The sequence below is a fragment of the Calypte anna genome, chromosome 4A (genome assembly GCF_003957555.1).
Source record: "Calypte anna isolate BGI_N300 chromosome 4A, bCalAnn1_v1.p, whole genome shotgun sequence".
Lineage (NCBI taxonomy): Eukaryota > Metazoa > Chordata > Aves > Apodiformes > Trochilidae > Calypte > Calypte anna.
Window position 1 is genome coordinate 35,030,323 of NC_044248.1, and position 16,278 is coordinate 35,046,600.

The 16,278-nt window shown below is 52.9% G+C and overlaps 2 protein-coding genes across 2 annotated transcripts in view; one reads left to right on the forward strand and one right to left on the reverse strand.

The window, feature by feature from the left end:
* Window positions 1-8,297, reverse strand: part of MFHAS1 (malignant fibrous histiocytoma amplified sequence 1) — a 30,521-nt gene extending 22,224 nt beyond the window's left edge. Inside the window, exon 1 of the mRNA XM_030450320.1 lies at window positions 5,108-8,297. Within this exon, the coding sequence (XP_030306180.1) occupies window positions 5,108-8,297 (3,190 nt within the window). The remainder of the gene's footprint in view (window positions 1-5,107) is intronic.
* Window positions 8,298-15,375: 7,078 nt separating this feature from the next.
* Window positions 15,376-16,278, forward strand: part of TNKS (tankyrase) — a 133,023-nt gene continuing 132,120 nt past the window's right edge. The window contains exon 1 of the mRNA XM_030449543.1: window positions 15,376-15,885. Within this exon, the coding sequence (XP_030305403.1) occupies window positions 15,381-15,885 (505 nt within the window). The 5' untranslated portion in view covers window positions 15,376-15,380. The remainder of the gene's footprint in view (window positions 15,886-16,278) is intronic.

Genomic DNA, 16,278 nt, shown 5'->3' on the forward strand with positions numbered 1-16,278 from the left:
AAGGCCCCCAGACACACACAAAGTTACCCAGATGATACAAAGTAACCACATGCTGCAGACATCAGGACAGCTTTAAAAATAAATACAAAGACTCTGCCTGGCTTCTGGCATCCACAGCTGAGTTTGTTCCTCCTGTGTCATGCCAAGCCCGACCATCAGACAGGAGCCCAGAGCTGTGCTGGCTACTCCAGTACCCCCCGGTGACTGGTTCCCACAGCTACACCCAGCAGGCACAGCCATCCACACTGCACACCAGAACTCCTGCAGTAACCACTGTGCACTCCAGTAGCTTCTCTGCCTCCTCTGAGACCATGGAATGTTGGTTGTCTCTTTCCTAAATGTGGTGTTTAAATTAGAGGATGCCCTACTGAGGGCCTCAACTGCTCACCATGCAGCACACATGAAGAGAATCTCTAAAAAATCCCTGCTGGTGAATAGACCTTGTTTCTACACCATTACATACAGCAAGCCCTACCACTGTGTGTAAAGCTCTCACTTCACTGTCAGCAGCATAGAAATCAGCTCTTGTTGGTATCCTAAATAATCAGCGCTAAAGCCTTCCCAAGTTCAGCAGCTGATGTGTTTTCTTCTGCTGAATCAGAGCCTCAGTTCAGCTTTTTCCTGCTACCCAGATGACCAGTGCTCCCCCTACACTGTCCTTGCCCCGTGTACTGTCTCTGATCACACCACAGCACTCTGCTGAGGCCACAGCCTTAGGAGAGCGTGACAACAGCCCCAAAACAGCTGCAGCATCTACTTTGAAAGTCAGGCAAAAAAGACTCCACCCTCAAACAGGGAAAATAAAAAGCTGCCAAATGCTAGCATCAGGCTCTGTAACAAGCAGGTGTTCCTCTGCTGAAACTGTCTGCAAAAAAAATCCCAGACGCTTACATTTTAATTACAAAGAACAATTAAATACCTGAGAGTCAGCTCAGATTTTGGAGCAACTACTGAGCCCTTCTGACAAAACCAGTCCCACCTGCTCCCTCCTCAGCTTGCACGGGACTCGACAGCATGACACATCATGAGATCTTTCACTTCTTCCTCTCCCGATTCCATCCCAGCCACCAAGGGAGTTCATGCTTGTTTTTTACTCTAACACAGGGATGGTGACCATGGTTCACTTCAAATCACATGGATAAGGTGGGCTAGAATCAGACCTGCTGTGGCCATGACAGAGTCCTACAGAGGAACTGTGCTGCCATTCCTCCATCTGTACCCCATGAGCTGACTAGATTCTACTTGCCTTTGAATGTGGGAGATGGGCAGAGAAGAGGCTTGTGAGATTCCCCCTATTATGATACCTTAGGAAGGTGGCAGCAGAGCAGCTGGGAGATGTACACTTTCTCTCCACAGGAGAGCTCTTGCAACTCCTCCAGCATCTCAGAGCTTCCCAAGCTTTGCAGCATCCTTTTGGAGAGGGGCTGCTTGGCTCTCACACTCTTTGCCTGGAGCTTTCAGTCTGCTGTCACATTTTTAATCTGAGAATCCTGATCACCTTGCCTTGCCTCTGACAGCACTTTGCCCATTTTCTGCAGTGAACAAAGCTCCTGCTTTCTTATATCTGCATTCATACAGGTAACTTTGCAAGCAGAAATGAAGGAAAACCACTGTGCATACAGAATCCTCAGATGGCAAAACACCTTCACTTCATCAGTCCCAGGTCACTTAACATCTTACAGGACACAAACCACCTAAAAGCCTTTCAGAGCAGGGGCTAAAAGAATACATGCAAAATCACAGCATTTTGCAGTAACTGCCACGACCCAACTGAGGTCTCATCATCTTCGAGTGCTGAACTATTCTTGTCAGTCACTCCAAGAAGGTATATGACTTTCTTAGCCTGGCAGGGATACTTTTATTTCTATACAATGCAAGTGTGGAAGAAAAATTCAGCACACCACTTAGCAGCTGAGCAGATGACTGCAGCCTCAAAACACACTGAGATTCCAGCTCAGATGCCAATTCAGTTGCTGTTTCACCCAGCTGTTTCAAACTGTTCAAAAACTGTTTCAAACACAACTTCCTTAAAAGGGCCCTATCAAGGCAATTTTATAACAATTTTGCTCACTTTTTGTAATGAATAAACCCTCAGAAGCCTGAATTCAGAACCTCAATTCTTATCAACCATTTCCATGCACAGTATCTGGTTCTTGTAGAATTTGTGTTTTATCAATGCAAGTAGTAATGTGTTTGCAAGACTGAGTGGGAAGCAGAAGAAAAGCAAGGACTAATCCTCACCTCGAGTCCCCTCTTTGAAGGGGTTTCCAAAAATCTTTGGATGACCAAAGAATGCACCATCGGTTTAATGAATGATGATACAGATTGAGCAACCAGACACACAGCCAGACTGCACTTCCATTTTTGAGCACAAATTTGGCAGTCTCTGCACTGAAGTATTTCCCTTATTAAGGTCAACAGGCTGCAAAGCAGTTCTTCAGTGAAGTCCTAAAAAGACCACAGGCCTATCTGAGAATTAGCAGCATTGTAATTGCCAGGGATTTTCACTAGAAAAGCTTGGAAAGAAATGGACATCTCCCTCATTACACATTTTCATATTAGACCCATCTCTTTTCTGCACTGTTAAAAATTATGGCAACCACGATCCACTCACATGACAGCAAGCTTGGCTGCACAAATTTCAACACACACCTCCTGATCCACAAAATTAGGAGGAAAAAAGAGCTTTCAGCTTCAAAATTACCATTTAGGGGCTCCTAAGCAGTTTTTTATTTCCTAGAGCAGATACACAGCAAAGAAAATTTTAGGTTAAATGCAGACATACAGGCCTCCCCAAGCCAAAAGATGGTTCCCAATTTTCACACAATCCAGGGACTAGATTTAAGCATGATCTAAAAAGACAGGTAGGTTTCTTGACTAGTTGCAACCTGAAATAAGTCCTCAGAACTTCCACAGATCAGCCCTGCCTTTGAAATACATGTCTTCTCACCATGCTCTTTGCCCAGTTAAACTGAGGTAGCCTTCCTGTTAAGACAGTCACTCCCTGCTCTAAGACTGGGTCACTTGGGATGCTAAGCCCTGTGCCCCTGGCAGCAAGGCTCAGCTTCTCCCTTGGAGAGATATGGAAATAATGCAACTTCTTTTCCACAGGCAGCATCACCCAGGTGATGTTTGGAGTCCTGGCCCCTGCTCCTCCCATACCTGGCAATGCTCTGCTTACCTGAGCCTGCACTTCCCAGCACACCCACCTTGGCTTCCAGGTGAGAGTAATCCTTCCCACCTCTAAAGAAACATATATGACACAGCCAAATCCAAAGTAACAGACCCTTCAATTTCCATCCTCTCCTGATGTTTCCAGACTGTCACTGGACAGCAAAGATGATAATCACCTGCAGACAGTCTGGTTTTTCTTCACATTTCACTTTTAAAAAATAATCTACTCACCAGGGAAAAAAAGGATCATACATAAAACATTCACACACACACACATATAAAGTATGTGACTGCAGATCTGAATTACTTACAAGCTAAACCTTCAATATCCACCCATCACACCAGCACATAGTTTGCTGACTGGCTGATTTTGGTGGGGGGTTTTGGGTTGGTTGGTTAGTTGGTATTGGTTTGGAGTTTTGTTTTGTGGCGAGTTTTTTAGGGGTTCTGTGGAGGTTTTTTTAGTCTCTGTTGTTTTTTTTTGGAAAGCAGACTGCATTGCCCCAAGCACCATGTCAGCTGCAAGACCCAGCATGTGGATAGCACTCAGCAGCTCTCACAGCATGGATTCACTCCCCCAGCCCAATGGCTCTTATATAACCTAGTACAGTGAGAGGAAGATGCAATTGACAAAGCCAGGACACAGGCTGAGGAGCAAACAGCATCTCTCTGTTGTCAAGGCCCAGAAAAAAAAAAAACAAACAAAAAACCAAACACAAATACACTTACCAAAATAAGCCCCCCAAATACATCATTTTATTCACATTTGTCTATGAACTAATTCAGCACCACTGCTTGCTTTAACTCAAACCATACTCCAGTTCCCTGTAAATAGGGCTACCTATAAATAAATAATGCTCCAGCATACTTCCAACATATTTGTGTGAAAAAAAGCACATTTCTAAAGCATTGCTTACAGTTCAGAATGCATTTGGATTTCAGAGAGATTTACATTTCACAGTACCCTTCCCTATGCTCCCTACAAGCCCCAGAGCAAACCCAGGAGGGCAGGGAGGGCTCCTGTTAGGAGCCAGAACCTGTGTAGACACAGAATGAAGCAGATGCTGCTGGAAAACACCACCCATACTGATAAAACCCCGACTTGACAGGCGACAGCTTTAAAAAGCATCACAACTACTCATGTGCCAGAGGAAAGAGATTATGCTTTTTAAGTTAGATGAAGGGGAGGAGAGGAAGGAAAATAATTGCTCTGAATAGCTCCAAGAGGCACAATCCGGGAATCACTCCTAGGTGAGACGCTTAAACAAAGAAGATGGAGTATCCTTCCCTCTGAAAGGAGGAATGCCTCCTGCTCCAGACAGGGCTCAGATTCAAGAAAACACTTTTTATACAAGGGCTACATTTTATAAAGGCCAACACAGCCATTGTCTACCAGCAGGAGTTTTCCTGCTTTCAGAGGCTGCAGCACCCGACAGGTTTCTGTGCTGGAAGGGTTGAAGGGGGGGGTTGAGGAAGGATGGGACAACTGCAGTCCTTCAGGAGGCTCTATCTGCATTTACAAATAGCCCCAAGGAACAGGGAACTGCAGGGTAAAGAGAATTAGGAAAAAAACGCAGTGCCATTTAAACGAATCAAAACAAGGAGGACAGGTCAGGGCCTTGTTAACAATGGCACCACCAATGTCTGGGGCCAAAGCCCAAAAAGCAGGGAGAAATGGCAAGGACAAAGGGGGATGCAAATCCCCCCCCCCCTCCCAACTCAGAATAAGGTTATTTTAAGCCTGTCTCCTTGGAGCTACCCTAATATTTTCTCTCATGACTGAAGTCACCAGGGAAGGGAGTTAGAGCAGAGAAATAAAAAGGAAAAGTAAATAAATAAAAAGGAGATAGAGCCAAGATTAACACAGTAAAACTCCTCCCTAGAAGGTGCAAACCTTCAGAAGGGATGGTAGGCAAGCTGGGCTGTGCCTTACCTGGAAAAGCGTGTGGGTTGGGTGACCCTCTTTTAAGGCACTTTGAACAGAGGACGTGCACAGTGTAGTACAGGCCTGGCCATTCCTGGAGCAGGACATTCAGTTCTTCCACTAACGGCGTGATAGCTTGCCAAGCTGTCCAGATATTTGGTAGGGATGCATGACTAGCAATAGACAGAGTATCTGGCTGCAGAGCTCCCCTGGCAGGCCGGTAACTCACCACCACGGGCACCTTTCCCCTGTAGGCATAGATCTGGTATTTGCCATCTGACCGCTGAACCACGTGGCTGTTGATCTGGACACTGTAGCGTGCAAACAAGCCGGGTGGGAAAATGAATGGAAAGCTATACTCAATCTGCAGCTGCTCCACCACGAAGGACTGCCCGCTCAGGTTGGTGCCGTTGATCCACGCCTCCGCGTGGGGCACCTCGTTTTTCACGTAGCAGGGGAACTTGTACCAAGCGGCTGCCCCGTTTAAGGGCTTGCATTTGGGTTTGTTGACACAGTAACAGAGCCCCATCTTCTCCAGCAGCTCCAGGATGAGCTGCAGATCCTCCCGGCTCTGGATGTGGGGCTTAAGGAGGAGACGGATAATGTGGGCAGGGAGGAGGCCGTGCAGCAAGAAGCCCTCCACGTAATGATGGAGCTGAGATGCTCTCAGTTCATCAACATGGGAGTCACTGAGCAGTTTCTGGAGCAGCACGGTGGAATCCCACTGGCAAAAGACATTGAGGATGTCAATGAGTCGTGGCAGGTTGTGGAACACATATTCCCTCAAGGTGAGGTGCTCCTCGAAGTACAGCAGCTTCCCACTCTCGTGCAGGTAGGACAGGGCGCTCTGGAGCCGATCCTCTGTCAGGCCTGCCTGCAAGCCCAACCGGGCAGAGTCCCACCAGCTAAGCCACAGCTGCTGAGCTTGTGGCTGGAAGTGCAGCTCCTCCAGCACTTGCCAGGATTTGGGCAACACCCGGTGCAGGTTCGGGAAGATTTCCCGGTGTTCAGCCACCGAGAGGAGCTTGTCCCGCAAGCGACGCACTTGGCAACGGTCCCGGCAGCTGAAAGGCAGCACTGGAGAGAGGATCTGTGGGCGGTGGTTCAGAAGGTACTGAAACTGGGCTTTCTTTCGCCTCAAGTTCTTGTCCGAGACCCCATAAAAGGCAGCATGCGGGCTGGAGCAGCGCAGGTCAAAGTCCTGTCCCAGAGCCTCATCCACCTGTTGGACCAAGCTCTGGAGCCCCTCAGCATCCCTCTTCTCCTGCTGAGCAATCTGGTGATGGATGTCCAGGCACTTCTCTTCCAACTCCCGCTCCGCACAGAGGTCAGCGTGGGTTCCCACCATGCACACCACGGCATGGGGCACCTTGGAACCGAGCCAGTGCAAGAAATAGCCCACAGAGGGGTAGAAGTGCTGAGGGACGTAGGCACTCAAATTGACCACCAGCACATAGAGGGCTCCAGGAGAGAGGAAGAAAGACTGGATCACATCATAGCTGGGGTCCCCTGCCAGCTCATACACAATGAACGTCAGGCCTCGCTCTGCATCTGCTGTCCAGTCCATCACCTCAATGCCCTTGCTGCCACCTGATGGTCCCAGCCCTGATGGTACTTGGGAGGAATTAAGTGGCAGCGATGGAGCAGGGCGAGGCGTTTCCCCTTTCGCTTGCTGACAGGGTAGATGAGAAGGGAACTCCTGCCACTCAACAGGGAGATGTTCTGACTGCTGCACGACAGGCACCCGCGCTGAGGAAGTGTCCTGAGGCTCTGGGAAGGGGCAACACCCAACCGGCACTCTTCCCGGGTCCTGCTGCTGCTTAGGGCATACTCTGGGCTGGGTGCTCCCCACCACCAGACTTCCCACATCCTCCCTCTGCCCATCCTCCTCCATGAGGCATCGTCTCAGCAGGGTCTTTCCCGCATCCTTGGGGCCCATGAGGACCAGCTTGAGGCGGGGTTTGAGGGCGGGCTGAGAGTGGGCCAGCTCCTGCTGGTAGGCTGCGATGTAGGGGATACCCTTCATGCACACCTCATAGGGAGGCTGGATGAGGGGGTTGTCTTTGATCTTCCACAGGGTGACACGGGAAAGCTGCCCAAAGCCCTCGGGCAGGATGGCAATCTGGTTACCTTGCAGGACGAGCTCCTCCAGGCTATGGAGAAGCACGATGGAGTCAGGCAGATAGCGGATATGGTTGTTGTCCAGCCAGAGGGTGCGGAGCTGGCGGAGCTGGCAGAGGTGAGTGGGCAGCAGAGTGAGCTGGTTGCGGCTCAGGTAGAGCTCCTCCAGACTGGGCAGCGCCAGGATGGCAGCGGGGAACTCCCCCAGCAGATTGGAGGAGAGGTTCAGCATCTTGAGCCGCTGCAGGTTGCCAAAGCCGGCGGGCAGGGCCCGCAGCCGGTTGCCATCCAGCATGAGGCTCTCCAGGGCGCTCAGCTGGCAGAGACCCTCGGGTAAAGCCGCCAGCCCGGTGCCGCTCAGCCAGAGGATCTTGAGGCGGCGGAGGGCGGCGATGCCCTCGGGCAGGGCCCCGAGGTGGCGGTTGCCAGAGCAGTCGAGTTCCTCCAGGGCCGCCAGCTCCAGCAGCGGAGAGGGGAAGGAGGGCAGCAGGTTGTGGTCGACGTCGAGGGCGCGGAGGTGCCGCAGGCGACCCAGGCCCTCGGGCAGGCGGCGCAGGCGGTTGAAGCTGAGGTCGAGCTCCTCGAGGCGGCCCAGCTCGGCGAGGCGGGGGGGCAAGCCCGGGCCCTCGGCGCCCAGCTCGTTGTGGCTGAGGCTGAGCTTGCGCAGGCCCCGCAGCCCCGCCAGCGCTCCGCCGTCCCCCAGGCCCCGCAGCCGGTTGTGGCTGAGGTCGAGCTCGGTCAGGCTGCCCAGGTGGCGCAGGGCGGCGGCAGGCAGGCGTCCCAGCCGGTTGCGCCGCAAGCTGAGTACCCGCAGCCCGCTCAGGGCGGCGCCCACCTCCTCGGGCAGCTCCTCCAGCCCCCGCCCGCTCAGGTTCAGCGCCTCCAGCTCCCCCAGAGCCGCCGCCGGGAGCGGGCGGCGAGGCGTGGCGGCGGGGGTCGGCGGAGCCGGCGGCCCTCCCGGCGGCCCCGCGTCCGGCTCCTCGAGCTCGGGGTCGCCGGGGCCGCCCCGCAGCTTCCGTGCGCGCAGGGCGGCATCGCGCCACAGCCGCACCGCCTTCGGGGGCTCCGTTTGCGCCATGGCCGGGGGAGCGGGCCCCCCGCCCCGCCCTACCTGCCGCCGCCGCTGCTGCTCGCCATGGGCGCGGCCGCGCTACGCGTCGCTGCCGCCACGGCCGCCGCGGCGGGGATCGGGGCTCCCCGCGGCACCGAGCCGGCACTGCCAGCCGCACCGCACCGCCCCGCGCACGTAGCCGCCGCTGCCACCGCCCCGCCGGGGGCGGGACGCGGGTACGGCCCGCCCCACGCCGCCCCGGGGGCAACCGGCCCCGCCAGCGCCGCACCGCCTCCGCGCTGGAGTCAGACTTGCCGCGGGGACCGCCGCCGCTGGGGTACCCCCGCCCCGGCTTGTCTGGAAAGCCGCCCCTCGGGGCATCCGCCGCTCCTCACGGGGAGGAAGGGTCTCTGCCTGCGGCTGGAGTCCGCCCAGCCTGCGGTCTCTGCTTCTTGCACCGGCTGGAGCGGCCCCGCCGTCTCCCCGCGGCCCCTCGGGTGCCGCCGGTGCTGGGAATCCACCTGGCGCTGGAGCGGCAGCGGTGCCGGCGCTTCCCTGGGCCCCCGGTGTGCGACAGCAGCCGCCGCCCCGGGGTCTCACCCTTCCCCCGGGCTTGCTGCCGAGTTTGTGAGCCACTGGGCTCACGGGGCACGGCTCACCGCCGTGGAGTTACACCTAAAGCTGTTGCATTGCTCATTTCCGCGTCATTGCTGCACCAGGCATGGGCTGGCTTTTCATCCAGCCCTGCAAGAAACCGAGATTAAGCTTCCTTCCTATTAAATGTGTTTCCGTGTTGGTGGGTGCGGGAGCCTGTGCCCCTGTGGTTAGTCAGAGCAACTCTGCCACCTTCCTGCCGTGCTTTGTTTCCTTTGCTGCGCACCATCTGGCCAGATCCTAAACACTGCCTTCTTCAGGATCCTCAGGATAGCTTCGCTCCGAGGGTTCAGAGAAATAGGCCTGGAAATTTCCAGCTCTGCAACAGGGGGGAACGAGGCCGTCTGATGGCTGAACCGCGAGGCAGACTTGACTCTGAGCACATTGGTCTCTACAAATACCTGGAAGGAGGTTGTACCGAGGTGGGTGTCAGTCTCTTCTCCCTAGCAACAAGTGATGGAACAAGAGGAAATGGCCTCACACTGTGCTGGGGGGGGTTAGGTTGGATATTAGAAAAAATTTCTTCATTGGAACAATTGTCGAGCACTGGAACAGGCTGCCCAGGGAAGTGGTTGAAACACTGTTCCTGTAGGTATTTGTAAGCCGTGCACTTGTGGTAGCCAAGGTTTAGTGGTGGACTTGGCAGTGTGCTACATTAACAGCTGGACTTGATGATCTTGAAGGTCTTTTCCAACCCAAACAATTCTATGATTTGATGACACTCAGGTCTCCCAAGTTATGTGACCTTAGCCTTAAAAATGACAGCAATGCATGGTAGCCAAAACATCTCTGTTCAGCACTGGTACTCCATCCATACTTTGAGGGCTTGAGAATAGTCACTTCCTCTTACCTTGTCATGTTGTAGCAGCTACCATTAAGTCATGCTGTAAGCTATTACTTCAGGGCCATGAAGAGAAAGAAAACCAAGAATGACACTGTCTCTTTTGGATGGTCCTGGACTGCCCCAGTGCTGAGCCATAATCACCGTGCTAAATTACTAGATTTGCTAATTACTAAAACTACAGACTGAAAAGGGTCAGGTTCAGTTGGATCTTTTTCATCAGTAGCAGGTAAAAAAGGGCAAAATAATCTTGTCAGGCCCTCTGAGTCCTAACAAACCTTCACCAGGTTTCTGCTTAATGTCTTTGTAAGCAAGAGGTCACCCTGAATAGGGAAAAAATTGTCAGGTAAAGCAAAACAAAGGATGCAAAGAACAGAGAGGAAAGCCCATGGGCCTGGGAAAAAGTATGGCTGTGTGAAGGTAATACCCAGCTTCAAGCAGGGTTCAAGGAGCTGTCCAAAGCCAGCAGAAGCTGGGGTCTGGGTCCCTGATTTGGCTCTAGGGCCACCACTTGTGCTTGGGGGAACAGGCATGCAGGGACACTTGTGATGCAGGAGGCTCTGCTGAGAGGGACTAAACCCAGGGATAAAAATCTTTCCATCCTTTCTGCATGGCTGGTGTCAGATCCTGACCCTGGGAAACAGAGATACCTCGTGGCCTCTTGCTAAATTGTGCCTGTGTAGAGTTAGTTTCCAGGCTTGCACTCATTTATTTTCAGAGTGTCTCTGCACTGAGTCAGTACCTGTTTTATTTGGACTAACCCATTTTTTGTGTCTTTGCCTTTCCTGAAGATCACTTGGGAAGTAGCCCTTCTCTGTGTGCTGAAAGGAGAAGTCTCCTTCCCTGCTTCAAAAAGGAGCACACGCAATTCCTCCTGGGGAAAGACTAATTCTCTTTGCCCACCCTGTTGCTCAGTTGCTCTTGTGATACCAGGTCAATGATTTCATTTCCATCTCTCTACATGCAAAGTGACTAAGCCTGTTGCTATCAAAATCATGTTTTTAAATCAAGGGGATGTTTCTAGAAAGAAAAGATCTCTGCAGGAAAAGGTGACTCTGGTCTCAAACTTGCAGCTTGTTTTTTTCCTCCCTGTGACTTGTGCAGGTACAGACAGAGAAAGCAACATTGCTACTGGGGGCTACTCAGCCCATGATGCCTGTGGGCATGCAGATTCTTTCTGAAGTGACAGCAGGCTCACAGTTGCTCTGTGATCTGCAATGAGTGTAACCTGAAAGGCTGCCACCTTGCACTATCCTCTTGCTTCCCACTGGAAAACTGGACAAACCCCTTCACTAGGGACACTTGGAGCAGCTGCTTGACTCATCCAGCTGAAAAATTCCAGGGAAAGAAGTGCTTATCTCTATTTACCTGCTATTAGAGGACATGGCCTGTATTAAACACATCTTTCTGACAGCATGCAAGGACAGCAGGGGAGGAGCTGGCCTATGCAGGTAAAGGTTTGCCTGTCAAAACCCCTAGCACAAAATACACCAAGTGCAGGTGGCTGAATGCTGTGTGTGTCCCCATCCCCTCCTCCCCCAAGCTGATGAAGAGGGGAAGAGAAGTCATCCAGCACTAGTAAAACTTCAGTGAGCTCTCATAGGTGATGAATGAAGCTAGGCCAGAAAAAACCATGATGAACAAGTAAGCAGCAGCAAAAAAAAAAAAACAAAACACCACAAACCCTTTCCCCAGTCCTTCTCAGAGGTTGTCCAAGGAGGAGACCAGAAGTTCACTGGGGCAGCTGCACAAGCTTTACATTTTATCCTACCATACCTGCAGGAGTGTGCAAATCTCCAAGGAACTTCAAACAGCCAGGGATGGTGTCTCTTGGCTTCTTCAACACATTCACCATGGTTCAGCCTGTCAGCTGTGAGAGAGCTCCTACGGAAAGGGAAGCTTTTGTTTCTCAGAAAATGTTGCTTGTGCTACAGACCTAGATGGTCCCTTGTCTTCCCATCTGCTAGGCAGAGGAGATGTGTTTCTCCAAACCAGACTTCCTCTTAATTTACTCATCAGCATACTAGAAGCCCATTAATAATGAGCACCAGCACACTGGCTGCTGGTTTTGGGGCCATTTTCTATTTGTTGGAGCTTAAAAATATCCAGAAACCACCCCAAGTCCCTCTTCTAGATGTCATCAGCTGGGGCTGAGAGGCAGGTGGCTGTAAAATTTCCAGCAATCCTATAAAGCATTTCTCTTATTAAAAAAAAAATCCATTTCTGTGGATTCCATTAGATGCCAGGATTGCATTTGGAGTTATTAATTTTAAATTGTGGCCATGGAAAGTCGTATTGATGGGATTTAATTATTCAGCTGCAGTCTGAGGTGCCTCCACTTTACTGAGCCCTGCAGCTGCATCATTAATGAGATTTCTATCTAAAGTACCTCCCTCCTGGGTCAGGTAAAAGACACTGAGTTATCAACCCTATTTTAGAGCCTGACTTTGGGCTTTGTGGGACAACAGATGCAAATGTAATCAGCCACTTCTGATGGAATGTGAACCTAAATCAGCTCAACAAAAGCATCAAACCTCTGTGGGCATCAAGCTGCTGCAGCAACTGGATGAGTTGAGCACTGTGGGACACTGCAAAGCTCCTGAGCTTTAGCACAAGCAGCAAGTGAGGCTGGTACCCCCTCAGGAGGGTGATTGCCCTTCAGACCACCAGACACACAGTGCAGCTAATAAAAACCCCAGGTTCCCACTTCAGCAGCAATTGAAGAGGTCACATTTCCAAGGGCTCGGTGGCTGGCCAGACAAGAAGTAATGGGGTTGACTGGACACTTTAAAAGATGCTCCCCACGTCTCTCCTCAACATTAAGCAGAAATCCAGTAAGGATGATGAAACTGTGCCTAGAATGGCATTGCCTATGCTATTTTGCCCACCATTTCTGCAGGAATGATATGAAGCTACCCCAGGGCACACCAAGCCATGTACCAAATGGTACCAAATGGTGGTGATGGCAGCACTTGAAGGGATCCTGGACGTGCTTTAGGCTGGGGCTGCAATCATATAGGAACACCCCCCAAAGGGTCTGAAGAGGAAATGTATCCCCACCCTATCAGGGCCAGGCCTCGCCTCCCCATGGGCAAATCTCATACTATGAATCCTGATTTCTTTAATTCTTTATTCCCAGACAAATCTTTCACAGAATCAGAGAAAGGTTAGGGATTGAAGGGTCCTTTAAAGATCATCCAGTCCAGCTCCCTTGTGATGGTCAGGAACATCTTCAACTATATCAGAGTGGTCAAAGCCCCATCCAACCTGGCCTTGAACACACCTGATGATGGGGCATCCACAACTTTTTCGTGCAACCTGTTCCAGTGTCTCACCACGCTGATTGTAAAAAAAAAGTGTTCCTTATATCCAATCTAAACAGACCCTCGTTCAATTTAAAACTGCTGTGCCTTGTCCTGTCACTAGAGGCTCTGGTGAAAGAGTCTTTCTCCATCTTTCTTAGAAGAACCCTTTATATACTAAAGAGCATCAATAAGGTCTGCCTGGAGCCTTTTCTCCTCCAGGCTGAACACCTCTAACTCTCTCAACCTTTCTTCATGTGAGAGGTGTTTTGGTCCTTGGATAATTTTTGTGGCCCTCCTCTGGACTCACTCCAACAGGTCCATGTCTGTCTTGTGCTGAGGACTCCAGAACTGACACAGTACTCCAGGAGGGGGCAGAGTAGAGGGTGAGAGGCACTGCTGGCCATGATTCTTCTTATGCAGCATACGGTTGGTTTTCTAACTGTGAGCGCACATTGCCAGCTTATGTCCAGCTTTTCATCCACCAGTACCCCTGGGTCCTTTACAGGACTTTCAGAAGTAGTCTGCAGCTTTCAGAAATGGCTAACCCAGACCACAGTGTTTCTCACTTAAACATGTCACTGATAATCAATTTTTAAGGCCACCATAAATCCCACATCTTAAAAAATATTACTTGCATATTTTAAGACCTTTAGGAAGTGATACAAGTATTTGCAAGCTGTTACATTTGATAAAGGTGATGCTGCCTGTAACCTTGCTTTATGGGAAATACAGAGACAGGTATAGGAACGTGATTTATTTGCCACTGGTGCCACAAAAGCAACTGGCTAGTGAAATACAGACTGCAGGAAGGCAGTGGTGAGCTAAACAAGTGCATATTGATGCTCTGGCCCCTTAAATGCCTTGCAAAGCTTAGGTCTAACACAGGGGATGTTGCAATTAGCTTGCAAAGTAATTTTAGAAGTTTTGAATTGAAAGAAGGCTGTGAGGCAGCAGCCATCCAGACTCAGGTGTCAGGGAAGCCTTGCCAAGCTCTCTCAGAGCCATGACTTCAAAGTCATGGCACAAACAGGGACAGAGCTGGGCATATTTAAGGGGATCTTAATTTACTGCTCCACCTGCCATGGGGATTGATTTCATGTCAGAAAGGTACTTACTAGCACTAGACCAGCTCCTTATTTCTTCTGAATTCCTGTCTTGACATTTTCTGTGCCCCCAGTGTTAGACCTGGTCAGTGCTTCTTCAGCAAGTCACAAAGTTCTACGCAAACACTTCCCAAAGCTCTTTCTCTACCAAAGAACTGGAGCAGATTGGTTTGCCAGGACAAGGCTGGATGGCATTAGCCACATTTCTTCTGTTTAACAAGAATTTCTCATTGCTCTCCCCATTCTCTGATCTGTGGCTGCTGCCCCACCAGTGCTGGGAGTCCCAGTACTGGGTATATTGGGAATTCTCCCGACTTGTTGCTGTTGATATTTTTCCTAGTAATGGAATCTCCCTTGTGCTCATGGATGGGAGTTAAGGTAAGTGAACTGGTGATCTCTTGGTGACAGTAATCAGGGCTTTCTGACTTGAAGAGTTTGTCCATAATTGTTGTTCAGGTCCTCCCTAGATGCCCTGAAGCCCTTTGGTCTCACCTTCCTGCTGCTTCCAAATCCAAACCAAAATCCTTATCTAAATGCTTCTGCTTATTCCCACGATCTGCTCATCCCACAGAGGGCCTCTTCCAGCCCGGACACATTTGTACTTCTCTTTCTTCCCCTTAGCACTGACAGACACCGCCTGCCTTGCTGCCCGCAGCCTCCCGTTCCGCCCCTCTGCATTCCCGTATTTCTAACGGGGATGGAGCGTTTTCTCTTCCTGCCGGTTGCCGTGCGTGGCTTTTCAGTGACCGCTTTGCTCCAGGGAGCGGGATCAGCGCCAAGGATGGATTCGCTCCCCGGGCAGAACAGGCTGCGCAACCCCCGCCCCGCAGCCCCCGCTCCGCCCCGCTCCGCTCCTCCCTGCCCCGCTCCGCCCCGCCCCGCAGCCTCCGCTCCGCCCCGCCCCGCAGCCTCCGCTCCGCCCCGCTCCGCCCCGCAGCCCCGCCCTGCAGCCCCGCCTCTCAGCCCCCGCCCCGCCCCGCGGTGGCCGCCAGGGGGCAGGCGCGAGCTGCTGCCCCGCCGCGGGGCGGGTCCCGGTGAGGCCGCGTCCACCCTGCCCCGCCCCGCCGCCACCGGGGTGACGTCACGTCCGTCGCCGCGCATCGCGATTGGCCGGATCGGGGCGGAAGTGTGGGTGGGGGTTGCCGCCGTTGCCGCAGTGACGGGGGCTGGGAAGGGGCCGGCGGGGGGGCGGAGGAGGAGGGTGAAGATGGCGGCGCAGCCGCCGCGTCGCTCCCAGCACCATCACCACCATCACACGCCGCCGACGCCGCCCGGGCCTGCCTCGCCGCCGGCCGCCGCCTCGCCGCCGCGCAGCCCCAGCCTGGCACCGGCCGATCTCGCTCCCGCCGCGCAGCGCCACAGCCTGGCCGGCCCCGAAGGCGAAGCTCCCCCCGAGGCGGAGCGGCCTCCGGCCCCGGAGTGCTCGGAGGGTTCGGTCGCCGCCGCCCCGGCCCTGCCGCCGGGCTCTGGCAGCAGCTCCAGCAGTTCCTCCTCGTCCTCCTCCTCCTCTGCGTCGTCGTCGGTCGCGTCGAGCCCGGCGGCGGAGAGTCCCGATGCGGCGGGCCCCGGCGCGGCGAGCGGGGCCTTCCGCGAGCTGCTGGAGGCCTGCCGCAATGGGGACGTGACGCGCGTCAAGCGCCTGGTGGACACGGGCAACGTGAACGCCAAGGACATGGCGGGCCGCAAGTCCACGCCGCTCCACTTCGCCGCCGGTAGGTACCGGGGCCGGAAAGGGGCTGGGCTCTCGTTCCCAGCAGTGGCAGCCGGTGCGACGGGACGGGGAGGGTGCAGCTCCCCGGGTGTAGCCGTCCTGTTAGTGGGGAGCGGACCTTGGCATCGCGGGGTCCGGGGGATCTTCGGGCTGAGCTGCTGGCAGGAGTGTGAACAAACGCCCCGGCTGCAAAGCTGCAGGTGGCGGGGAGGTGGCTGTTAGGTCTCCTCCTTGTTTTCCTCATAACGTGGAAAAAAAATCCTTGCGTTAGGTGAAACGAGTGGGCGAGGAGATTCTGGAGGCGTAAGGGAGGCTGTGTGAGCTACAAGTACCGCTGTTTGTCTCTCTGTTTGACACACAGGCTGCAAACTTGTGCTCGTGGGGTTCGGGACAC